General features: G+C 50.7%; 8 protein-coding genes across 8 annotated transcripts; 6 read left to right on the forward strand and 2 right to left on the reverse strand.

Annotated features, from left to right (window-relative positions):
- Positions 1-1,741: 1,741 nt before the first annotated feature.
- On the forward strand, positions 1,742-4,437 carry BO85DRAFT_473971 (fungal specific transcription factor domain-containing protein). Its single transcript, XM_025662649.1, has 4 exons — positions 1,742-2,282; positions 2,335-3,173; positions 3,222-3,842; positions 3,893-4,437. Exons 1-4 carry the CDS (start codon positions 2,084-2,086, stop codon positions 4,058-4,060), a joined length of 1,827 nt encoding a protein of 608 aa, XP_025521351.1. The 5' UTR covers positions 1,742-2,083; the 3' UTR covers positions 4,061-4,437.
- A 622-nt stretch (positions 4,438-5,059) lies between these two features.
- On the forward strand, positions 5,060-12,849 carry BO85DRAFT_361113 (putative polyketide synthase; the record flags this gene model as incomplete). Its single annotated transcript, XM_025655580.1, has 4 exons — positions 5,060-5,764; positions 5,815-9,031; positions 9,125-9,990; positions 10,039-12,849. 4 exons carry the CDS (start codon positions 5,060-5,062, stop codon positions 12,847-12,849), a joined length of 7,599 nt encoding a protein of 2,532 aa, XP_025521352.1.
- Positions 12,850-13,529: 680 nt separating this feature from the next.
- On the reverse strand, positions 13,530-14,492 carry BO85DRAFT_387763 (DUF3632 domain-containing protein; the record flags this gene model as incomplete). Its single annotated transcript, XM_025656682.1, has 2 exons — positions 13,530-14,046; positions 14,093-14,492. The coding sequence occupies 2 exons, from the start codon at positions 14,490-14,492 to the stop codon at positions 13,610-13,612; spliced, it is 837 nt and encodes a 278-aa protein (XP_025521353.1). The 3' UTR covers positions 13,530-13,609.
- Positions 14,493-15,053: 561 nt separating this feature from the next.
- BO85DRAFT_515937 (uncharacterized protein) lies at positions 15,054-16,010 on the forward strand (the record flags this gene model as incomplete). The annotated part of the gene is made up of 3 exons (XM_025664816.1): positions 15,054-15,488; positions 15,590-15,841; positions 15,898-16,010. The coding sequence occupies exons 1-3, from the start codon at positions 15,167-15,169 to the stop codon at positions 16,008-16,010; spliced, it is 687 nt and encodes a 228-aa protein (XP_025521354.1). The 5' UTR covers positions 15,054-15,166.
- Positions 16,011-17,454: 1,444 nt separating this feature from the next.
- Positions 17,455-18,217, forward strand: BO85DRAFT_495321 (Ribonuclease/ribotoxin; the record flags this gene model as incomplete). The annotated part of the gene is made up of 2 exons (XM_025663907.1): positions 17,455-17,752; positions 17,829-18,217. The coding sequence occupies 2 exons, from the start codon at positions 17,455-17,457 to the stop codon at positions 18,128-18,130; spliced, it is 600 nt and encodes a 199-aa protein (XP_025521355.1). The 3' UTR covers positions 18,131-18,217.
- An 894-nt stretch (positions 18,218-19,111) lies between these two features.
- BO85DRAFT_411409 (cytochrome P450) lies at positions 19,112-21,042 on the reverse strand. Its single transcript, XM_025657522.1, has 3 exons — positions 20,828-21,042; positions 20,281-20,777; positions 19,112-20,223 (listed from the first exon to the last, which is right to left on the reverse strand). Exons 1-3 carry the CDS (start codon positions 20,963-20,965, stop codon positions 19,191-19,193), a joined length of 1,668 nt encoding a protein of 555 aa, XP_025521356.1. The 5' UTR covers positions 20,966-21,042; the 3' UTR covers positions 19,112-19,190.
- A 643-nt stretch (positions 21,043-21,685) lies between these two features.
- Positions 21,686-23,086, forward strand: BO85DRAFT_515939 (uncharacterized protein; the record flags this gene model as incomplete). The annotated part of the gene is made up of 4 exons (XM_025664817.1): positions 21,686-21,733; positions 21,785-22,247; positions 22,296-22,382; positions 22,432-23,086. The coding sequence occupies 4 exons, from the start codon at positions 21,686-21,688 to the stop codon at positions 22,887-22,889; spliced, it is 1,056 nt and encodes a 351-aa protein (XP_025521357.1). The 3' UTR covers positions 22,890-23,086.
- A 126-nt stretch (positions 23,087-23,212) lies between these two features.
- Positions 23,213-24,000, forward strand: BO85DRAFT_444717 (uncharacterized protein). The gene is made up of 2 exons (XM_025659092.1): positions 23,213-23,768; positions 23,861-24,000. The coding sequence occupies exons 1-2, from the start codon at positions 23,591-23,593 to the stop codon at positions 23,863-23,865; spliced, it is 183 nt and encodes a 60-aa protein (XP_025521358.1). The 5' UTR covers positions 23,213-23,590; the 3' UTR covers positions 23,866-24,000.
- The last annotated feature ends 763 nt before the right edge of the window (positions 24,001-24,763 follow it).

Genomic DNA, 24,763 nt, shown 5'->3' on the forward strand with positions numbered 1-24,763 from the left:
TTTGTCAATTGTATCGCGATTGATTGCTAGATTGATTGCTCTTGATGACAGTGATGATAGGGTTGATGTCAAGCCCGGCTGTCAATGGTGGATTGCCATCGCGACCACGCTTGTATAAATAATGCATAAACACTACGAATAAGAGAAATCACTGGTCACAGGCAAGTTTCACGAACTGCCAACCAGTTTCACAGTCAGATGGCCGGTGCCAGGCAGTTTGGTTCTGAATCCCTTCCAGCATGGCAGCTGTAGGGACGGTCAACTCGCATGCAGAACGGATTAATCCATTGCTCTGTGCGCATTGTCCCTTTCTCTCTCTGTGATTTTACCACTTTTGGTAGCATTATGCCTCGTCTAATTTCCCTCAGTGACATGGTGGCATTTTCTTCTGAAGGATCCGCCATTTTGGCGCCAGTATCGGCCCGTCCGAATTGGCAAAAAGCAAGCATCAATAGTGGCTCCATTTTGCAGGCGATCCTCAGCTGGTGATCCACGGGCTGATCGATCTCGGCCCGATTTGGCTGTCTTATTCTATCAATTAGCCATTTCCAGTAAGACTGGTCTCGTCTAGAATTAGTTGCCAGTCAGTTGGGACCAGGTTGCAGCAGTGGTAATTGTAATGCAACCAGCAGTGGATGGGGGTCCACGGGGAAGACGAATAGGGGACGCCACCAGCCCTGAAATGGTCACCAGAATCACAAACTTTGCACCTTCGCTCAGCTTCCACCGCCCACTACGCTAAAATCCACCGAAATTTAATATAATGCTCATTTATGCCAGACGACTCATCGCTCGGATCTCGATTCTGCACGCACGCCAATCAGGATGGCGCCATCCGACCGGCTGGCCCGAGCGGATCCTCCAGTCTCTGATCTATCGGTGCGGATCCTGCCACTAGCGATGAACCAAAGCTCATCCCGACAGAACTTTCGCCTCCACTTGTTGACAAAATCACCACGTATCCTGTCCTTATTTTCCGTGGGTCGCACAACTCGCCATTTCTTCAGGTCGGACGGTCCCTCACAGACTTTGAATGAACTGCAGCTGCCATTCTGACACACGAATCACTGGGTGGTTCTTTTGCTCCTTCCTCTCTTCTCTCCGGTGTGGTGGACAGCAGGTTGGCTACTATTCTCCTGCTTTCTCACTGCATCCGCTCTGCTACTCTGGCCTTCCCTGCAATCAGCATCTCTCCTGCACCACCGGTGGGTCTGGCCCTGAACAATGGGCCCGGTACTTCTGCACCTCGTGCAGTCTGTGAATCCACTAGAGCAGCTCGTGTGCAGTGGTCCCTGTGGCTGGCTGATTACCCATCCAGAAGCCTTGTAGTCGGAGATCACCTTGGAGGTCTGTTCCCACTGATAGCATGATGTCGGTGGCTCCAGTTTATCGTGGATCCCCCGGGAAATAGGACGATTATTCACTCCCAAATTGGCAAGACAATTACTCGTAGAGACAATAGTTTGAGGGACGGCAGAATCCGCTGCCAACTTCTGTCGTCAACTTCCTGTCACCCGGCGAGAAGCTGCTGTGCCTTGCTCACAGTAGGAACCCGTCCAACTGACAACCAGGCCAGACGTCAGGGTCTGTCTCTTGCTTTCTTGGTTGGCCTATTGTTGGATGCGAGCTGCTTGCTGCACTGCAGGTTGCTGCAGCTGCAGGCCTGGCACTTAGTATCACACGATCGTACAGCAGATCCCCTCCATGGCGGGCCTCTGACCGTGCCTATGAGCTTAATAGACAAAAGCAAAGCAAGCCACGGTGGTTCCATTACTGCATTTCTTGCCCACTGGGTCTTTTGCCGCCTGCCAACCTTCTCGTCTCCATCCCCCCTCTCAGCACGCTATCGCGGGTCGATCCTCTTCGTTGGATCTTATCACGGCGGCGCCTGTTCATCACATAAGCTGTTGCTGCTCCTGCTCCTGTTTGTTCCTCTCATTTTTACTGGTGTGTTGCCGCTGCAGCCTCGACTCCTACAGGCTATAAGTGCTAGGCCACACTTCCACCCCAGCCCCAATCCCTCTGCGAACTGAAAGTTTCCTCTCTGTTTGTCTCTTCACCCCCTTCGACCATTACCACTAGGATGGTCTCTACTCCTACTATCTCCCGCCAGCGACCGGGATCCGCTTGTGAGGAATGTCGTCGTCGCAAGGTTCGCTGTGACCGACGACGTCCCCAGTGTCAGGTCTGCTTCGAGACGGGCATCGAGTGCAAAATTAATACGACAAGGCTACCCCGGGGACCCCGCAAGGGACAATTACGGACCCTTCGCACACGCATTGGTAGGTAGTGCTCTAAATACACGACCCCAAAGACAGAGACTAATCGTCTCAGCCGCACTGGAACGATGTCTGGCCGACCAACACCCCGAAATCAACCATCAGATGGCCAGTATCTTTGAGGGCACGGTCATTGACTGCGACAGTGAAGAAGATCCGCTACGAGACCTGCCTCCGCTGCCCGATCCGATGTCAGGCACGATGCCCGATCAGTCCAGTGATGACCATGACCGCCGGACTGGGACGCGATCTCCGCGATCGCCCGAATCTCCGAACCGGCCTTCCAGCCTCGTGTCTGACTTGATGCGAGCCGATCTGTACGCTTCTCTTGGATTGTTTGGAATGTCCACTAACTTGTGCAGGGACCAACTCTACTTTGATCGGGTGCACCCTTTTGCCCCTATTTTGCAACGCTGGCGCTACCACACCTGGGCGAAGCAGCCCAAGAAGACGGAAGCGCAAACCTGCCTTCAGTATGCCATGTGGACGCTGGCGGCCAGTATGTCGGCCCAATTTCAGTCTCTCCGCGACCGGTTGTATGCAGAGACGCGCCGGATGCTCGACTCGCTGGACCTCCAAGGACCCCCTACGGATACGGCGCCCGGGATCGAGCCAGCACAGGCTTGGATCCTCGTTTGCATCTACGAGTACATGCAGCAATCGCCGCTGCAGGCATGGATGAGTACGGGGCGATGTTGCCGGTTGGTCCTGGGGATGCGACTGTACGAGCTGGATGACCCGAATAGTCCAGTGACTATGGCGCGCGAGCACGAGACGGTGCTGGTGGACTGGATTGGGCTGGAGGAGCAACGCCGGACGTTCTGGATGGCCTACAGTCTGGACCGGTTTATCAGTTTCCACAACGGGTTGCCGTTCACCTTGGATGAACAGTTGGTGAGTGCCCTCTTCTATTCCTGATTACGAACACTTCTAATGAAGTAGATCACTACACGCCTCCCTTGCCCGGAAGAAGACTTCCAAGCTGGACAGCCCACCCTGACATCCTACCTGTCCGATGTCATGTCTCCTTCTGCCCCTACTTCTCCTATTCCCACTGCAACCACCATGCCCTCTCCCACTGTCTTTGGTCGATCCTCTCACTCTCAAATTCTTCTCCCTCACCCCCCACCACCTACTCCGACTGCCACTCCGACCCTCGGCCTCCCGGATCCGCTCTCCTCCTTCACCGAACTCATCCTCATCGCCACCATCGTCGGCCGCGCTCTCACCCACCGCCAAACCGTAGCCGTCGAACAAATCCACCCGCCCAACTTCACTCATCTCCCCTCGGACAACTTCTGGACGCGACACAACTATCTACACGAACTGCTCACCTACCGCATTGCCACTTTGTCCAGCTATCCGCATGTTGATCCCATGCTGATGTTCGCCCGCATCGTGGCCCAAAGCATGGTTCTGTTCCTGCACAGTGTGCTCGAGAGCATTACCTGGAAATCCGGGGATCACTTGCTGGGGATCATTGATTTTGAGCGGGTATGTGTCCTGGCGGCACACGAAGTAGTGGGGTTGGTGAAGATGCAGGGGCAACTGGGGTACTTTAAGGTAATTCGTCATGCCCCTTTGGTAGTGGAGCTAGAAACTAATGGTCATAGGTGCATCCCCTTACGCCGATCCCTCTGATGATGTGCACCGAGTTCCTCTCGTCGCACGGGTACCTCGATCCGTCGTTCGAGATGATGATGCATGACCTGGTCGAGAGCCTGCATGATCTCGATAGGGTGAAAAATCCCGTGCAGAGTCCGCCGTTGTCGGTTCAATAACATCTATCGTTGATTTCTTTCGTTGTGTTGTTTCAGTTTGATCTTGTCATTCTTTTCAAGGGGTTAGGGTATGGTACGGGTGCGTTTGGTGTAGTCGACTGGTCGGACTGGGATAAGCGGGGAGTACTCGGGTTTCATTCTTTGGACATTGATTGGATTTTCGAAGCAGTTGCGATATGTCATCTGCGAACTTTGATAAAAGGTTAATTACTATACCATTTGCTAATGGTATCATCCGTGCTGGTTCATGGCGGGGAAGCGCAGAAGAGAGGAAGCAGAAAGAGAAAGTAGACGAACAAGAAACCTACTTTCTCGTGAGTCAAATAGAAAGATAATATAATTTACAATCCCATTATTTAATCCACTTCAACCCATTCAACACCTAACCCCTATTCTACACCGTGTCCATAGTAACAACCCTCACCAACCACTATGGAAACTCCGTCCCTCAATAACTCCGCCGTCCTTTTCCCCGCCATCCAATCCAATCCTCTGCCCAGAATATATCCCCTCCCCTTCTGACCGCTCATTAAAACAAAAGCCCCGTCGTGGTCACTCGTACAACCGACCAAACTCACTCTAGTATCGTACCCACCGTATTTCTTCCACACATTTCTCAACTAACCTTACAAGCAGGTAGTAATTTCGCTGATACGGTGATGCTTACGCTTACCCGACGAGATAACCCGGTTAACTAACTCCGGCCGACGTTGAGCCAAGGCCAGCATAAAAAAGCAAAAGCGTCTGTCATATCCAACGATATACGAGCTGTCTCAATATAACTGGACTCTTCAGCAAGCTTATTGGCTCATAGGGTACAAACTAGCAAATGCTAAGTTAGGCTGGGTCACGAATACGAGTGCTTGGGTGGCTTCTCTATTTCCCCAAATCACCCAATTGCCCTACCCAACTGAATAACCGGTTAACGGGATAACGGGTTAGTTGACTATTGACCGACTCTCCAAAACAAGGCCATCAATCAATCAACATCGTATCGCCATGCCCACCAATTCGCCTCCACCCCAACAACAGCAACAACAACAACATCATCATCCCCAACATACCACCCTCCTCACCCAACTGCAACAATCCAAAGAAAAAACAAGAATCCTTCTCTTCGGCTGCCAATCCCCTACCTTCACACCCACCCAATTCCACCTCCTCCGAGATACCATCCACTCCCATCCAGAGAATCACTGGGTGCTGGACGCTTTCGCCTCACTTCCAGATTATTTCCACCACTTCAACACCTACATCCCTTGTCTCCGGCAACGCCTCCCAAACACAGAGACTAAGCTCCGCGAACTCTGTCGCTGGGTTTTAGGTCCCAATGTGCAGATTCAAGAGGAGTGGTTCCCCCTGCCGTATGTATTGCATGCGCCGTTGTTCATGGTGGGGCATTTGGTGCAGTTTGGGGAGTTTTTGAGACTTCAGGATTGGGGTAAAGGGGGCGGGAATGGGGATGGGGTGGAGATTGTGGGCTTTTGTATTGGGTTTTTGAGCGCTGCTGTGGCGGCTGCCACCGTGGCTGAAGGGAAAGGGCTAGATGGGTTGAAGGTTTGGGGGGCGGTTGGGGTACGGTTGGCGATGTTGCTTGGGGTTATGGGGGATGCGATGGAGGCGGAGAGGAGGTTTACGTCTGTTACTGTTGGGTATGGAGAGGATGAGGGTGTGTTGGAGGGGGTGCTGGGAAGATTTCCTGAGGTAGGTCTTTCTGATTTGGGGGGGGTGTTGGAGGTATACTGATTGTGTAGGCGTACGTCACGGTTCGATATGATGATAATCGTAGCACGATTATGGCTCCGAGGAGTAGTCTCTCTTCCCTACTACAAGCCTTGCATGGCGTTGGACTTTCGGCTGCCCATATCGACTTTAACGGCCGATACCACTGGTCCGGACACCATGATACCCTCGATGCGCTCTATGCTCTCTGCGATGCACATTCTACGCTGCAGCTCCCTGATGCATCCCAGATTAAGCATCAAACATGGCCGAACATCACCGGCGAGCCTATACAGTTTGGGCCCCTCCACCGCCTTGTCCTACAATCCGTCCTCTCCCAGCAGTGCATGTGGTACCAGACATTCTCATCAATATACCACTCACATCTACAAAACACCAACGCGATCGTGATAGAATTCGGCCATGAGCGCTGCATCCCTCCTTCCTTCCACCGCAATCTACGCGACCGTATCATCCACTTCGACGACCTCCAGCTCGACATCTACCCCCGAATCATCTCACCATTGCACCCGCCTCGCATTTACGATGACGATATCGCAGTAGTCGGAATGGCAGTTCGCGTCGCGGGCGCAGACGACCTCGACGAGTTCTGGCAGTTGCTCTGCGCTGGCAAGTCCCAGCATGGGAAGCTCCCTCCGGAGCGATACAAAGACTATGAGACGCCGTGGCGGCCAGATGCCACGACTCGGCCCTGGTTGGGGAATTTCATCTCCGATATCGATGCCTTCGATCACAAGTTCTTTAAGAAGGTACCCCGAGAGGTGATGGCCCAAGATCCCCAGCAGAGGCTGCTTCTTCAGGTGGCGTATCAGGCACTGGAACAAGCGGGATACTTTCCTCACAAGAAGAATATCACTAAAGAGATAGGATGTTATGTATCTTGTTGCACAGTGGACTACGAACATAACGTCAACTGCCATCCAGCCAGCGCCTACGCCGCCACAGGCCTGCTGAGGAGCTTCATCGCCGGCAAACTGAGTCACTACTTCGGCTGGCGCGGACCAGCTCTATGTATCGATACGGCGTGCTCCGGATCTACTGTCGCATTACACCATGCGTGTCGAGCCATCATGAACGGCGACTGTAAGGCAGCCTTAGTCGGCGGAGCGAACTGCATCACTAGTCCGCTGGGATTTGACAACCTGAATGGCGCGTCGTTTCTCTCTCCCACAGGGCCATGCAAACCATTCGACGCTAAGGCGGACGGGTACTGCCGCGGCGAAGGGGTCGCGGCGATCTTCATCAAACGGATGTCCGATGCGGTCAGAGATGGGGATCATATTCTGGGAACGATTGCTGGTACAGCCGTCGAGCAAAATGATAGTTGTACTCCTGTCGTGGTGCCGCATGCGGGATCGTTGGCAGGGTTGTTTGAAAAGGTTACGAGACGAGCAAGGATTCATCCACTACATGTGTCGGTTGTGGAGGCGCATGGGACGGGCACGCAGGCGGGGGATCCGGCAGAGTATGCCAGTGTCAGTGAGGTAATGGCTGGGAGTGTGAGGAGGAAGGGGAGGCTGTCGCTGGGATCGGTGAAAGGCTTAGTAGGGCATACAGAGGGGGTGTCGGGGATGGTGGCGCTGGTGAAGGTGCTGCTGATGATCCATGAGGGGATGATCCCCCCGCAGCCTGGCTTTGAGAAGTTGAACCCGCATATCAAGGCTGATGGAATGATTAAAATTCCCACCGCGTTAGAAGGTTGGGCAGAGGAGTATCGCGTCGCGTTAATTAATAACTATGGGGCATGTGGGTCGAATGCCTCCGTTGTGGTTACGCAGGCTCCTGTGTCTGGGGAGCAGGTCAGTACTGTGCATCGAGACGGGCTCTCACTGCCGTTCAGGTTGTGTGGGTTGGATGAGACTAGGATCCGCGACTATGCGCGACGACTGCGGCAGTTTCTGCAGAGAAAGGCACTGTCCTCAAAACACGCCTCTTCCTTGGCTAATATCTCCTTTAGCGCCTGTCGCCAAATGAATCCGACGTTGGACTGTCAACTTGTCTTCAGTTGCTCATCGATACATGAACTGGATGCAAAACTAGCTTCTGTAGCCGACGGGCAGGACATACTGTTCATCCGGCCGAAGAAGCATGTATCCCCCGTTGTGCTCTGCTTCGGAGGCCAAGTGTCCACCTTCGTGGGCCTAGACCGCACCGTTTACGACACCATGCGCGTGTTCCGCGACCATCTGGACGAATGCGACCGTCTACTTCGGCTATCTGACTATCCCAGCCTCTATCCCAGCATCTTCGAGCACACCCCAATCACAGACCACGTTAAGCTGCAAACACAGCTCTTCTCACTGCAGTACGCGTGCGCGCGCTCTTGGATGGACTGCGGTGTTCTCGTTTCTGCCGTTGTTGGCCACAGCTTCGGCGAGCTCACAGCCATGTGCGTATCTGGCGTATTATCTCTCGCAGATGCATTGGCCTTAATCGCCCACCGCGCTCGTCTTATCCGTGATAATTGGGGCACCGATCCCGGCGGGATGATAGCGGTCGAAGGCGACCAGGTGGATATCGACGGTCTTCTAAGCCAGTCTACGAAGGCAACACCCACTGGCGTAGCCCCCGTAGGCATTGCTTGCTTTAATGGTTCTCGTAGCTTCACACTCGCTGGTCCCACAGTAGCAATAAGCGTAGTCCAGCAGACTCTCACGACGCACCACACGTTCTCGCGTCTCCGGTGGAAGCGACTAGATGTCACCAATGCCTTCCATAGTACATTAGTTGAGCCTCTCATGTCTGATCTGCACAAAATAACGCAGGAATTGACGCTCAGCGAGCCGCACATCCACCTAGAACGCGCGACGGAGCATGCGGTATCCGGTTTGCCGCCTAAACGTATAGTAGCAGATCACCTACGGCACCCTGTGTATTTCGGCCATGCTGTTGAGCGTCTGGCTGCGAAGTACCCCTCTTGTCTCTGGCTAGAAGCGGGTTCCGGATCAACAATTACGCTGATGGTTAGTCGCGCTTTAGAGGCCTCCAGCCCGAATCATAAATTCCAAGCTGTCAATATCACCGGGCAGAACGGTGTCGGCGACTTGACGGACGCCACGATAGGCCTTTGGAAAGAGGGTGTGCCCACTACGTACTGGGCACACCACTTCACCCAAACCCCAGATTACGGCATTATATTATTACCGCCGTATCAGTTTGAGAAGAGTCGACATTGGATGGATAATAAGCCTTTGCCGATAGTTACACCTCAACAGATCAATTCTCAAAGTGACCAGACACTGGAGTTTCTTGGCTATCAAGACAAAAATCAGCTGATCGCCAAGTTTCGCGTCAACACCACCCACTGCAAGTACAAAGAAGCATTATCTGGTCATGTAGGCGCGCGGACAACTCCTCTTGCTCCAGCGTCGCATATGCTGGACAACGTTGTAGAAGCACTGCGGAGCCTGCCAGAAGGACGAGGGAAGATTCCACAAGTGCGGAATGTAACAAGCGATGCACCACTTGGGCTTGACAGCCGAGATGTCTATATCCTGCTGCACCGCCAGAGCAAGGAAAAATTCATCTGGGATATGAAATATATCAGCGAAGATAGCCAGAAAGGTGCTCGCTCTCAACTGGAGCATTGCGTCGCCCAGATAAAAATGTTTGATCCCGACGACGCTGACCTTTCTTCCGAGTTTGCTCGCTACGGTCGCCTGATAAATCATCGACGCTGTCAGGAACTTCTCAACGATCCAAATGTAGATGATGTGCTGCAAGGCCGCAATATCTACCGATACTTCTCCGAAGTCGTTGACTATTCTGAGAAATATCGCGGGGTGACAAAACTAGTAGGCAAAGGGCACGAATCCGCCGGGCGCGTAGTCAAGAAATATTTAGCTGAGACTTGGGCTGACACATTCCTCTGCGACTCCTTTAGCCAGGTTGGCGGGTTCTGGGTGAATTGCATGACAGACCGGTTGCCATCGGAAATCTATATCGCTAGTGGAATGGAACGGTGGATGCGCACGCCGTTGTACGCGGACCCGGAGACACCGCGACCGGAAACATGGGATGTTTTAGCGACACATGAGCAATCGGATGGGTTTTATATCAGCGATATCTTTGTTTTTGAACCTTGCAGTGGTCGATTGGTGGAGATATTCACCGGCATGAAATACTCGCGTGTGCCGAAAGCGATGTTCTGCAAGATCCTTGCCAGGTTGAACTTGGGCGATTCCCAGGTCAACCCCGTTACACCTGCGGCGACCTCAGCACTTGCTTTGGATGAGAACGACCGGGCGCCACTGGCAGATAGAAAACAAAAACACAAGAATGCGGATCTGCCCGCACGCATCAAGTCGGTGGTGGCTGACTTTTGCGCCGTAGACCCCAGCGAAATTCGCGATGATAATAACATAGCAGATGCGGGCGTGGATTCTTTGATGGCGATGGAAATGGCGCGAGAGTTGGAAGAAGCCTTCAACTGTACCCTACCAGCCACGGCCTTGATGGAGGCAGAGACATTCCGCGAGCTTGTCGTTGCAGTGCAGAAAGCGATGGGATTAGACATCAATAACCAAGAAGAGAGCATTGATAGCAACACTACATCCGACAATGGTGGCCAAGATACCGATTCGGTCGATGTGTCTTCTGAAACAAATACCAGCGCCAGCACAGACACCACAGAACTCCATTTACCTGAAGAAATTGTCCTAAAGGCTTTCGGTGAAACCAAAGCCTTAACCGATCAGTTCCTGTCGGAAAATCACTGCAGTGGGCGTGTCCACAACTTCAATCCTCTCCAAATGCAGCTCTGCGTCACCCTCACGCTAGAGGCGTTCGAGGTTCTAGGCTCGCACATACGCATCACGCAGCCAGGAGCACATCTTGACCGCATTCCTCATGACCCCCAGCATCAAGAGTTGGTCGACTACTTATACCGACGGCTAGAAGAAGCCCGTCTTGTGGACATGGAAGGGACGGTCGCGATCCGCACAGGAGTCGCATGGACCGACAAGTCTAGTGCCACAATCCTAGAAGATATTAACCGTAGCTATCCTGAATTCGCAGGTGCTAGCAAGCTTGCCTTCTACACAGGGAGCAAGCTGGCTTCTGTCCTGCGCGGTAACCAGGACGGCCTTCAGCTTATCTTCGGAACCAAAGAGGGACAAGAACTTGTTTCCTGGATGTACGGCGATGAGTCTCACAATGTCACCGGGTACAAGCAAATGTTGAATTTTATTCAGCGTCTGGCGAGTAAACTTGACAAAAACTCAGGGGGGGCACTTAGGATCCTCGAGATGGGTGCCGGTACTGGGGGTGGTACCAAGTGGCTGCTTCCAGGTCTCGCTAAACTTGGAATTCCTGTTGAGTATACGTTCAGCGATATATCGCCTGCTTTCTTGGCTCAAGGTCGTCGGCGGTTCAAAGACTACTCATTTGTAAGGTATAGAGTGCACGATATAGAGAAGGCGCCAGCCGATGATCTCGTCGGGACCCAGCACATCATTATCGCGAGCAATGCTGTGCATGCGACATCAAACCTTCAAGTCTCAACTAGTCATATGCGAGAAGCATTACGGCCTGATGGGGTGGTCATGATGCTCGAGATGACCCGACCGCAATTTGCCATTGACATAGTATTCGGACTCTTTCGCGGTTGGTGGGTGTTTAATGACGGCCGCACTCATGCCATTACCAGCGAGCGACGCTGGGAGACAGATTTGCATGCCGTTGGGTATGGTCATGTCGACTGGACAGATGGTTATTCACCGGAAGTGAGTGTTCAACGCGTCATTTTTGCCACATGCACGGGAAATCAAAACGCACGTCTGCCTCTGGGCCCAAAACCAGAAAGCATAGATCTTCTCGTGGGAATTGACTCCGCCGCTCGTAGACAAACTACTGATAGATACATTTCGCGCGCTATTGAAGGTTTCATGGTTCCTGTACCTGGTGCAGGGACTGTTTCAGGCTCTGTAGGGGTGTTGGTCACTGGAGCCACTGGCAGCCTGGGTAGTCATCTCGTGGCACACCTGGCTCGGATGAAGAAAGTTGAACGCATTTACTGCATCAACAGAGGTTGTGTGGAGCAACCAATGCAGCGGCAAAGACGGGCACTGGCCGATCGCGGCATAACTTTGACTGCAGACGAGTGGGACAAAGTGAGAGTTCTTGCCATGGAAGATGGAGAGTCATTCCTAGGACTTCCAATTGAGCAGTATGATACATTGAAGAGAGTTATAACGCATATTATCCACAACGCTTGGCCCATGAATGGAGCAAAGAGCGTAGCGGCCTTCGAATCGCAGTTTCGGATGATGAGAAGCTTGGTTGATTTAGCTTGCGAAATATCTTCGCTTTGTTCGCCTGACGATCGCATTGGGTTCCAGTTTATATCATCTATCGGAACAGTCGGTCATAGCCCCTTGTTGACTGGCGAGGCAACTGTCTTAGAAGCCCACGGCACGATCGACTGGGCATTGACTAACGGTTACGCGGAAGCCAAATTTGTCTGCGAGCAAATCCTTCTCCAGACCTTATGTCAACACCCTCACCGATTCAACGCAATGGTAGTGAGACCCGGACAAATAGCAGGATCATCCACAAGTGGGTACTGGAATGCTGTAGAGCACTTTCCGGCTCTCCTTAGATCCGCCGAAACATTGAAGATCCTCCCTTCATTGGATGGGGTGCTATCCTGGACACCGGTGAATATCGTTGCAGCCACCCTATCGGACCTTCTCTTTACAAAAGATCCCCACTCAATATACCATATTGATAATGCGGCCCGTCAGTCGTGGTCTGATATGATAAGGCTCCTCGCGCAAGAGTCGAACATTCCACCGGACAACATTATTCCATTTCCCGAATGGATCCAACGAGTCAAAGAATTCCCCGGAACGCGAGAAGACAACCCTGCCAGTGTGATGACAGATTGGCTGAGTGATAATTTTGAGCGCATGTCGTGCGGGGGGCTGTTGCTGGACACTTCGCGTGCACGCGAAAGGTCGCCTTCGCTACGGGCACTGGGCCCTGTGGGCGAGGAGGTGGTGCGTCGGTATATTCAAAACTGGAGGAAAACTGGTTTTCTGCATTGATAGAGGGTATGTTGTTTAGAGACTTGCGTTCTTCACGGACGGTTTGCACATCGCGTTGTTGCTGTGATGGGCTCCTGTCACTCCTTTCGCCTTCCCCTTTAGGAAAGGCTGCACATGATGATCGGAGAGTTCCTGCCTATTTCAGTACTATAGCCTGAGGCCAAAGAGTCTGCCTAAGGCTTCGGGAAAGTCTTCCGGTTCACCTGCATGGCAAACCTGAGCGGTATACTCAATCTGAAAGTCAATGATATGTATCATAGAATACCACATGATAAGACCATCAAAGGTTCCCCTTTGTACGGCCTTCAAGGAAGTCTTTCCTGGATCCCTTTGTGGGGCACACCGTGGGTCTGGCTGTTACTGTGCAACTTACTCGCTAACCCTGCTTCGCCTCCAGCTTCACAAATGTCTACGCCCCTCGCTCCTTCATAGTTTCTTTTTCTGGATTTCTACACTTCAGGAAATGTCCCTGATATAAGGATACCCACGTTGCGTACTTATCTCCTTCTGCAAGTTGTACTAATGATTACTCGAAAGCTTTCATGCCATGACTACTGTGGTGTTGATATGCGCCCTGGTCGAGTTACAGATGCATCACACGCAGCTGATACCTACGTCACTGGAGCTTCTGGCTGGTCGCAAAATACAATAAACAAGAGGAAGTACTCTGCACATTCAATATTTAGGGCGTGACGAGCCTTGTATCATTACCGAGCTAATATCCAGCGGAATACCTTCTTCCAGCACCTTCTCCGGATCCTCACTCTCCTCGCTCCGCTTTCTCCATCTCTCCCAACGCCGTCCGTATCATCTCCTGCGTACTTTCCCTGGGAAACTCCAGCTGTGCCGCCTTCAGTCCGTCTTTCCAAATGCGCCATTTATCCATACTAAAGCGCCGGCGTGGAGGCGGATCATCATCATCTCCATATTCCCGTCCGGTTTGACAATTCTCCCACACACGCTGGCCCGCATGGATATACCAGATACATGCAGTGCGCACGGCCTCCTCTATCAGCGGCCCTTGCTCGAATGCAGATCGGCACGAGTACAGAGCATACAGAGATACATCCATGGGGTGGCGGAGATGAGCTGCCATCGCAGTAAGCTGCGCCATAAAAGCATTCCGGTTCTCCCACTCCTGAAGCTTGCTTGGAGGATACTCCGTCTGGGGATCCTCATCGACCTGCCGGGCATATTCTGATAGAGTTAATCACGGGTTGATTGATGAGGGAAATAGACGTACCAGCCTTGAATCTGAACCCATACATATCAGCCAAGTATAATTCGAGGTATGGAAGCTCCGTCCATAGTTTCAGCTCGATCGCCGTGGGCGACTGGCCGGTAGAAGGATCGGTAAGGTCAACACGTTGAAGCTCAGCAATGAATTCAACGAGCTTGCGTTGTTTTGCAGGTGGTGTGAGATTTATGATCTCTACGAGCACGAGCATGGTGAACCATGTGTGGTTGCCATCGATTTCAGATGGGGGTTCTTGTCCATGGTGTAGGTTCTCGCGTACCCGAAGAAGCCGTTGGACTGCCTCAGTGGGTGAAACATCGGGATCCTGAAGCAAGTCATTAATGACTCGGAATTCTGGTCGTACAACGAGGTCTTCGCCGAACTCTTCCCTGATGGCCTCTTCCATGATGGTGGCTTTGAGGTTCTGGATGTAACAAAGTCCAAGACGCACTTGGAGTGCTTTAAATAATGGGCGTGGGGTCCGGTTGGAAAGCGGTCAGCACTAATGAATTGATCAGCCAACCGTTTCGAAAACGAGATCGAGTTCAGCCTTCCATGTTAGTCACACAAATCAGATTTGTGGGATTCCCCTCTTTGCAAAGGATCAGCTCCCTGCATCTGGCGGGTGATTTTCATACGAAAGGGTCCTGACATGTGCGGGAGATGCCGCTGCAGCCCCCAAGATGGCCCAGCCCCCACTTGGTAAGGAGATCCAGATGCACCGCTACCCGAATGTCGGCCTCTCATTCTGGTTTAGCAGGTAGCAGTCCTATACTATTTGGCCCCATCATGGACCCCATCACGAGAGTATAAATAGCTAAGCGACTTCGTATACTATATAGATTTCTGAGACACTTCTTGGGGGCTGGTACGCTCTTGGGCGCTTCATATTATCGGCCTCTGTAGCTCATGGTACGATGCAAACCATGTAACAGGGTATAAAGTCTGCCCTTTCGCATCATTGTTCCTGTCCTCATCTCGCCATCAACTCAGTCACTCACTTAACAATACCTTTCATACTTTGATTACAAGTCTTTCCTTCAAGCAAACCCCTAATTCAACACATTCATTCTATCCAATATGTTTTTCAACTTCAAGCCCACCATTCTATTGGCCCTGGCCCTGACCGCGATTGCCAGCCCAATCGCTAACCCGACAGTCGATGAGGCCAACACCTTGGTCGCCCGCGCCGCTAGGAAAGATGTCGATTGCAATGGTAAAAGGTTTACCAAAGCAGACATTCATAATGCCATTGAACAATCCAAAGTGGTTGAAAAGGGCAGGGAGACAAACGCCAGGGCCTATGGCAAGTATCCAGCGGTATACGGCAATGGCGAGGGCCATTTTGGCTCCTCCAGCACCCTGTATGAGTATCCATTGGTCTCAGGAACTTATAGCGGAAGTAAGTTAACCCATTCCTGCTTCTGTCTTGCACTTTCTTGCTGTCCAGTGGCGCGTATTAGAGTAGGCGAGCACGCACTAACAAGATTGAAAATGTAACAGAGAAGACTGCCGGAGAACCGGGTAGCTACCGCGTCATCATGAACGAAAAGTACGTCTACCAGGGATCACTCTATCACATCGCTGGTGGCGGTTTCAAAAAGTGCACGAATCTTGAGGACACCCCTACCACAACAAATACTACCACCACTACTACCACCACTACTACTGCCAAGGCTACTACCACTGCTACCACCAAGGCTAGTAGTGGCAACACGAGTCATAAGTCCGGAAACAAGTCTGGCAGCAAGCCAGGTAAGAAGACTGGTAGCCACTAAAGCAATGCTACTTCACTCCCTACGAAGGCGCAGGTGAAGGTCACGACAGCCAAACCATCGAGGAAGATGTCCCAACAGAGGATAGTGGGGATGTGGAAATAGCGGAGCTGACATACTCATGCGTCCTGTACTTTAGTTCTGTATGAATGAACCGTTGTATAATATTTTTGATGCAGTTCTTTTCACATAGACATACATCTACTGAGTTTTACTGATATAAGAGAACAATAAGTAGAGACTTGTCCCAGTGAATGTTGGCATTCCATATAGAGCTTTATGTCAATGATGGTGGTGATATCTCGAGAATTCCAGGTTTTTTACATTATGTCGAGCGCCCCAGATTCTGTTTATTTATCTCTAACTATTTGAATACCGTACAATACATTCAATTACCGATTCACTACGTAACATTGTACTGTGAGTGAGTAATCATAATCAATCTCTTCACATGATTGCATTAGTTCATAGCAGGCAAGGTGCTAGCATGGGCAAGCAAGAGAAAGATTCAGTGATGCATCAGCTAGAGTAGCCATAATACAAGTATATTCTCTATTTTATCTATTCTAATTAGCTTAGGTATATGCTCATTATATATTATAATCATGATTTAACTTTTTCCATAGTCTTTCAGAATGGAGAATACTCAATTTCTGACAGAATTTACAAGAATTATATACATCACAATTAGTTCTCTCTTATCTTACACAGATATCCCTGAGCTGAATGTGTTGTGCCCTTGGAAACCATATACATCCTATCCTTGAACATAGTCTATCAGGATCATGTATCGATTCAGTAGTAGTTTGATATTCCGGTCGTGCAAGATATTCTTCAGCGAAGACCTCCATGATGAGGGCTGGATATTGGGGGTGAAAGAAAGAAGGATCAGGACACGATTCGATCAATTCAAAATGAAGGGTGTTGGAGCTGCGCGGAAAGCGGTCGGCACTAAGAAACTGACCAGCCAACAACCGTATCCAACAGGCCACCTTCGCGCTCCTGGAGGGGAAATGAAACATTTGTTTCCTATATTAAGAATACGAACTGTGAGACAACTCCACATTATATAGGATCAAACCCCGCATAGGATTAGCGATTCCCATAGGATAGGGTCCTAACGTGTGCGGGTGGCACCGTTGGCCCGTAAGCTGCAGCGTCAAAGATCGCCCGGCCCCCATTCCTCAGATGGATCTCAGTGCACCGGGATTCTACTAGTAGAGACGATCTTCGGTTTGGTCCAGTTGGCAGCAGACTAATCTCTTTTGGCCCCTTTTTGGCCCCCATGATGGGGATATACATAGCTAAGCGAGATTGTATACTGTATAGACAACTGAGACATTCCTTCGGGCCGAAAAGTGATTTTGAGGGTTTAACCTCCTCAGCTATGTAGGTATATGGCAAGATAGAATCACAGAGAAGGGTATAAAGACTGGCTCTTGTAACCACCATTTTGGATTTCATCTCGCATTCAAGTCACTCACTCAACAATTCTCTCCTGCTTTCAATACCAGTCTCTCATTTAGACAAACATTTGTCAACACATTCTTTCCAACTCAAACATTTTGTTTCCAGATAAGAACCCAAGCCATTATGCTTTTCAGTCTCAAGCCCACTCTCTTTCTAGCCCTGGCTCTCACTGCAGTTGCTAGCCCCATCGCCAACCCAACGGCCGATGAGCCTAGTACTCTTGTTGCCCGCGGCCGCGCGAAGATCAAAGATGTCAACTGCGGCGGAGAGATTTTAACCAAAATGGACATCAGTAACGCCATCCGACAGTCCAAAGGTAACGGTGGTGGGATATATCCAAAGCCTTTCATGAACTACGATAACTTCTTTGGTGCCTCCAATATGCAAGAGTATCCGTTGATCCCGGGTGGTACATATACGGGTAAGCTGCCCCAATTTTTCCTCTTCTTCGACTTTTCGTTCCGATATACGAGATTGTGCTAAGAAGAAACTTGAAGGAAATGGCGCACCGGGAAAGTACCGGGTTATCATGAATGGGAGTAACCAGTATGTGGGGTCGGTGTATCATCCTACGCTTACGGGCAATACTTTCAAGAAGTGCAGTAATATTGCGGACAGTCCTACCACCACGACGACTACTACGACTACCACCAGGACCACTACCACGGCTACTGCGAAGGCTACTACAAATGATAGTAACAACTCCTCTGGCAACTCCTCTGGCAACTCTGGCAACTCTGGCAGCAAGTCCAGCAAGAAGTCTACCAAGAAGCCCAGTACCAAGACCGGTTCCCACTAGAGACGCACCACTTGCAGCGCTTATGACAGCAATACATTCTCATATAGGACTGTCTGCGCAACATCCAAGCACGCTAGGAGAAATGGCACTCCATTGCCGGAGGGAATGAAGGTTGGGTTTGTGGATCTCTAAGGCGATACCTGTATCATATGTATTGTATTGAACAACTAGTGATGGTTTGAAATATTTTTTGGAAGTTATACCGCCTCGTGTTATTTAGTTGTGCTACAAAGGAATAGAAGACGGCAATACACGTAACTAAATCTATGTTGACCAGCCTGACCAACCCTTGGTTCCATTTGAGTTATTTAACCGTCTCCTGGATCTCCATGATTGGTATTCTCCACGCCTGCTGGGGATATATGTTTCTTTTTTTCTTTTTGAGCAAACAACAGACATTATGAAAGGACCTTCGGAGAACTTCGTCACGGTTGCACCTAACGCTATGTTTCTGCACCACTTTATCCTAATGATACAAGGAACGGTTGCTCTCCCTTGAAGACACGCTGGTGTCAATATAATCGCAGCAGTGAATGCGATTGACACTCTGGGATATAAAGTTATTGGTATGAGACAGGAGATCATCAAGCGTTTACGGGCGGGGTTAACGGGTTCTTGACGGTAGAAGGAAGTGGCCAAAAGGAGGAAGAATCGAAGACAAATATTAGCTAGAGTAGCTTCTAGCATATATGCTTTCTTTATTAAATATCCTTTCTAGTTAGAACAGAAATGTACTAGTTAGTTAATGTAACTGCAACTCAGCTCGCTCGCATATAATAGAGTCAATATTAGTCAGTCCTTTTTTATAAAGCCTACGGAGGCAAGCATTTACGTCTAGTCCTCTGGTATCTTTTTATTTACTCCAGTCATATAAATATTATGTCGCTGTTTTTCATATAGCTCGTTATAAGCTTGATGCAGCATAGTCAGCGATCTTACACCCTGATTTACTATCTACTCAGACTCATGCTACAATAGAAACCCTTTAACAAAATGATTCGTCTACAGACACATTTTCAATCACGCATAATGTACACATAATATCAAACAATCGTACTACTTACACAGCCAATATCACCTTACACGGATACCCTTGAGCCGGATGCGCCGCGCCCTTGGCAACCATATATGCCCTTTCTCCAAACATAGTCCGCACCGCGCCAGCCGCCGGGTTCTTACGATCCCACTCCTCATACTGACTATCAAAATCAAACTCCCGCACCAACATAGCCAGAGTAATTTTAATTGCCAACATAGCCATGTTCTGCCCCACACAGTCTCGTGCACCACGCTCAAAGGGCCGCCATCCACCAGTAGGCGGATAGAGCTCATGCCCCGGCTCAACGAGCCAGCGATTGGGGACAAACTCGTGCGCATGGGGCCAGTACCCTGGGTTCCGTTGGATAGCGGTATGTACGAGCCAGACCGCGCAGTCATCTACAGGGAAGGTCCGTCCATCGGTGCTGTGGGTGTCGGTAAGGGAAATGCCCGGACGACCCCATCGGATGCCGTTTGCTGGGGGGAAGAGACGGAGTGCTTCCTTGATGACGGCGGTGGTGTAGGACAATTGGTTGATCTTTTCAGGGTGTTCCCTAATCTGTGTTGCGACGGTCGTGGTATCGGAGCCGAATATTTGTTCATGTTCCTGGCGGATTTTGCCGAGGGTGTCGGGGTATTTTGAAAGGAGGTAGAGGCAGTAGATAATAGTCACGGCGGTTGAGTCGTGTCCGACGAAGAGGAAGAGGCGAATTTGAATGATGGCCCAAGATTTGAATCTAGGGTCTAGGGTCAAGGTATGGCTTTGGCTTGTCGCTCGGTTCTTCATATATTCGGCAATAACAATATCCATGATGGATTTTCCACGGCCTTTGGCCGTTTCGCCTTGCTGCAGCCATTCCTGATAGCGCTTCTCCAGCTCCAGGCCAATGTGGTGCTCCATAATCCGGCTGTTTCGCCACTGACGGTACAGCCGGTGGATATTCCAGCGTCGCAAAGGGTTGTTCTCCCCTTCCCGACCGCATTCAAGTTCGATGGTACTGCGCATTGCAGCGGCGATAGGGTTGTGTCCCGTTTGGTAATTGAAGCGTGTATTTCTGTCAATTCCGTCAGTTTCTGGGCTCACAACTCGTGCTAAGATAGGGATTTATTACAGTGCGACGTTACCAATGACATCCATCATGTAACTACAAGCAAGGTCGTCCATTGAAAAAGTGTCACCTTTAATGGCGTGTTCGCGGAGAATTCCCACGTAGATCTCTGCTTCCTCTAAAATATAATCTACGTGGCCAACCACAACCGTCGTACTAAATGCATGGTTGAACAGGTCGCGATCATGCTTCCACACTGCCCCATTGGTGGTGAAAAACGTATCCCCACCCGACATGGGGTTAATGAAAGGAGCCAGGAGATCGGTCGGCTTGGGCAAATTATGGGTCTGGCAAGCCTGCACGGCCAGCGGAGGGGTAGTGCAAACAAACATTGGGCACATAAATGGCCAAACATCGATATAGAAGCCGTTTTGTAGGCCCGGATACTGCATGGAGAGAACAGCGAATGTCTGGGACTGCAGAGCATCACTGGGACACTTTTTGGCGAGACCGGGCATGATTCGCAGATGGCCGAAAATAGGATCCCAGGGGGGCATTGGCTACAGAGTGGTTAATTTGAGAGCAACGGATCCAAGGCAAACGCACCTACCATTCCTTGTTTCTTGAGACGATACATGTGCAGTCGCACCTTCACCATCTTGTACAAGAAAGAGATGAGGCAGGTCACCGCCGAAGCGATGGCGATGCGGCCGCCGAGGCCTTCCCATTGAAACTTGAGATTTTGCATTGGGGAGAAAGGCTTGCAGTACGGAAAGGGGTGGGAAAAGGAAAAGGAAGTGGAAGACGAAAGGAATGCGATGATGGAGGGAAGGGAGAAAAACGGGAAGAAGGAAATTAGGGGAAGGGGATTAAAAAGAGCCAGCAAATGGTTGGGGGAATCGTAGGCTAGCTAAAGACTGTACTAGCAGGGGTGGTGGTGTTTAGTGACACGTCGTGGTGGGCGCAGCCCGTATGGTAAGGTATTGATTGGTATCAGCCTTGCGCAACCATAGATACCGTTTGCCCGACGGTGGTGCCCGCCACTAGTACAGGGATATCGTCTAAGACTATCCCCGGTGATAATGAGACAACCTCTAAATCTGCAACATTGGAAGTATGGAGCGGGCCCGACCTTTTCTGCAAGGCTCAGCCGGGGAAGAGGTGCATCAACTCGGAGCACCGGGATGGAAAAGGAAACGTCGAGAGGGGGCGGAGCGCAAAATTCAACCCATGCTACTGTGAATCTTCCCAGGTCTCGAATCCAACCATTCAGTGACCATAGCAGTCGGGTGATTACAATGCTTACCCCCTCCCAGCAGGTTGCTCGGGGACCTCTTGCTCGGGGACCTCTTCTCCAAGCGCGGTTCCATGTTGCCTCCTGGTGCTTCTCTTTAAAGCGCCTGCCAGGCACTGCCATTCACACGACACAGTCACGACCGTCTCCAGCGAGCATTAAAGAATTATCAACATGCAGCCTCAAGACTATGCAGGAAGAATCCCTAGGGATTCTTTCATTGTGAGTATCTGAACTGAAGTGCCTCCATCCCTGCCCTAACCGCTAGTCCAGATCTCGATCTCAATTCTCCTCGCCCCGGCAGTTCTGGGCGTGCTTATGCGACTATTCATCCGATTCCGTGTACAGAGACAGAGACTCTCTGTGGATGACTGGTTGCTTGTGCTGGCTCTCTGTTTCCTACTTGCCAGTATCATAATCATGTATCGCAGGGTGATAGATCCCATGTATCTTCTCGTCGCGATGGAGCTTGGAATGAAAGACGTCGCTGTTCCGGCGGATATTATCGAAGTGGGCTATGTGTACCACGAGTGGAGTGCAATTTGCCTGACAGTCTCTTGGTGCGCTTTCGGTGCTGTTAAGCTAAGCTTCCTCTTTTTCTTCAAAAAGCTCATCGACCGAATCAAGCCTTGGCAGATCTACTGGTGGGCGATTACGGTATACACAGCTGCGGTTCTCATCTACGGCTCCTTGATTTTTTTCCTCAGCTGCCCCTATTACTATGACATGAGGCAATGTAAGCATGCTCTTTCCATGGGCTGGATTTAACGCTTACGCGATACAGTTACTTGTTCAGTAGGGTCAAAGAAGGGTAAGGTGGTGGCAGAATCCATCATCCTCATGGTGCTGGATACACTGGGAGATTTTCTGAGTTAGTCTGGCAGAGTAGCCGCAACCGTTCAACAGCTAACGTGTGTTAGTTCTCGCAATACCCGTCAATATCATTTGGAAAATCCGAGTGCGATGGACTCAAAGAATCATTCTTACGTTGTCCCTCTGCCTAACAGTTGTCATGATTATACTATCAATCGTCAGAGTTTCTGGACTAGTCTACCGCGATATAGTCGACACTATTTGGGAAACATACTGGCAGTTTCTAAGCGCCGAGGTGGGGGTTTTCCTAGCAGCGGCAGTTTCATTCCGTTCCTTCTTTGTGGCGCAAAACCGAACACACTCGCCCCCTCCATTCTCAGTGAAAAAGTTTTTGCAGGAGTCTTTCTCATCGCCAAAGCGGCGCCATCCAGATAACATGTCTAGCACTTGGATCTATGGCAATGGCTCTGAGATGGAAGTGCTGGCAAGCCGATCTACAACAAGAGAATTCGACGTCCATGAAACCCAGCGACATGTGGACGTTGAAGGTCGCTCGGCCTGTTAGACTAATCCCGCGTGGTATGCTAATCGGAACCAGCCCGGTCCCAGAGGTAACGCGATGGCAGTGCATGTGGAGGGCTGGCTAACACTATGATTTCTGGGTGACATTAAGGGTGGTTCTACCCGGCATCGAATGAACCTGGTCAAATTCTCAGCCGTTCGATAATATTTAGAGAATGAGATCAATTCACTCAATTACCCCTCCCTCCCGTGCTACTATAACTAGTCGGTTGCATTCTAAATGCATGAGAAGCGGCTGTGCAAAGTATGCGTATCCAGGGAAAGGTCTCTTGTTCCGACAAGGCAACATTGGAGCCCAAAGATAAGCACCACGGCAAGCTGACATGCTGCTCACAGCCTGTCAACCCCGCCTGGCTTGGTCGATCACCTTCCTAAGACAGCATGACGATCATGGCGCCGCGTTTGGTCGGGGCGGGCCGCTAGACAAGGGTAGAGATACAACGTGCTCCACTTAACTCGGTAGGTCGCCGCTAAATGGTCAAGGCACGGCTGGCCAATTTCACATTTGAGACAGCCTTGGATGGAACGATAACATGAGCCCCAAGAAACTAGGTTAAATAGAAACACCCACAGTTCCCACACGCCAGATAGCGTTCTCGGCAGTACTAGGCTTGTCACACTTTCATCTAGCATGCTCCTCCTCGGCCCCGTCTCCCAATGGCGTACGTCGCGCAGCACGAAATCATGGCCTCTCTAAGCCTCAGCCTTTCCCTTCTTTTGTTTACGGCCTCAACATCTGTACCTCTCTATGTGTCACGCCAGGCGCTTGTTTTCTGCTTCCTACTCTCTGTTCCGTTCACCATCAGCCATGCCATCATCTATCTAGTTCATCAGGGGGCAATGGTCTTGGGAATTGCTCTAGGTTAGTTGCGCCCAATGACTATCTGCAATATCCATCACCCACCTACTGCGCCCCGCTCCACAGCATGGTAACATGAGGCTAACATCGTGGAGACTAATATCTAGTCAACGTGTGGAACTGCAGGCAAATGCGCGAGATACATATACCTCCGAGGACGGGACCCTCTGGTTATGACCTGGCCGTTTATTTTTGGAAGTATCCTTTTATCCGAGTAATCAAAGACAAGTTCTGGTTAGATGAATGTTTCGGTTGGCGTGGTCATGGTTGGTGGTAATTAGACAAGCGAGCTGGAATTTGTCCCAACAATACCTATTCGCACAGGGATCATCATGTTTGAGATGCACCATACTCAAGGCGGTAACTGTATTAGGAAAAAAAATTGCGAGCCGTACCCCGTAAGGCAGAAAAGCATAACGCGCATAAGCACTAGCGGCAGGAACCGTGTGGCTGCTTGACATTCCTGGCCGGTAAAAATACGCCATCAATTCCTGTGTGCATTAGCGGGTTGTGATAGCGCAAGTTCCCCTCATCTGACAAGCCTTTGCACTCCTAACCCCATGAATACATGGCTCCATGACCTCTTATTCATCTTTGCTAAGCATACGAGGGATAGCCATTATAGGCCGGTTACAAGAGCCTCCGACAGGAACCTCCAGCACCGAGGATTTTTGGCCGTCTCCCCCCACACAAACAACTGGTCAGAAACCGCCCACATCAGAACGACCCACAGCTCCGCCGGCCCTTCTGTTACCGTATAAGGGCAGTCTAACAGGTGAATCGGAAGGAATCAGCGGCTGTTGGTTTACTGATCCTTTGCATACAGGTCCGTGACAGGTTGGGGGCCGTGGATGTCACTACGTAATACAGCGGGTGGCCATCGTAATATTTGACATGGGCCTCGTAGTATCGCTCAACTGATACTAAACCATCATTGGACACATTTACCATCGTTGTAGCGCGCTGCGGTAAGAAGCTCCTCGCCTATGGGAGTGTGG

The sequence above is a fragment of the Aspergillus piperis genome, assembly GCF_003184755.1.
Source record: "Aspergillus piperis CBS 112811 unplaced genomic scaffold BO85scaffold_1, whole genome shotgun sequence".
Classification (NCBI taxonomy): domain Eukaryota; kingdom Fungi; phylum Ascomycota; class Eurotiomycetes; order Eurotiales; family Aspergillaceae; genus Aspergillus; species Aspergillus piperis.

What these genes read in the sequence shown, in the direction of transcription:
- BO85DRAFT_473971 (XM_025662649.1), top strand. Translation starts at nt 2,084, where the DNA reads ATGGTCTCTACTCCTACTATCTCCCGCCAGCGACCGGGATCCGCTTGT. An exon ending in GACCCTTCGCACACGCATTG is followed by an intron (nt 2,283 to 2,334) that starts GTAGGTAGTGCT and finishes TAATCGTCTCAG; the next exon opens with CCGCACTGGAACGATGTCTG. An exon ending in GGCAACTGGGGTACTTTAAG is followed by an intron (nt 3,843 to 3,892) that starts GTAATTCGTCAT and finishes TAATGGTCATAG; the next exon opens with GTGCATCCCCTTACGCCGAT.
- BO85DRAFT_411409 (XM_025657522.1), bottom strand. Translation starts at nt 20,965, where the DNA reads ATGCAAAATCTCAAGTTTCAATGGGAAGGCCTCGGCGGCCGCATCGCC. An exon ending in GTCTCAAGAAACAAGGAATG is followed by an intron (nt 20,778 to 20,827) that starts GTAGGTGCGTTT and finishes ACCACTCTGTAG; the next exon opens with CCAATGCCCCCCTGGGATCC. An exon ending in GTCATTGGTAACGTCGCACT is followed by an intron (nt 20,224 to 20,280) that starts GTAATAAATCCC and finishes CGGAATTGACAG; the next exon opens with AAATACACGCTTCAATTACC.
- BO85DRAFT_444717 (XM_025659092.1), top strand. Translation starts at nt 23,591, where the DNA reads ATGGCCTCTCTAAGCCTCAGCCTTTCCCTTCTTTTGTTTACGGCCTCA.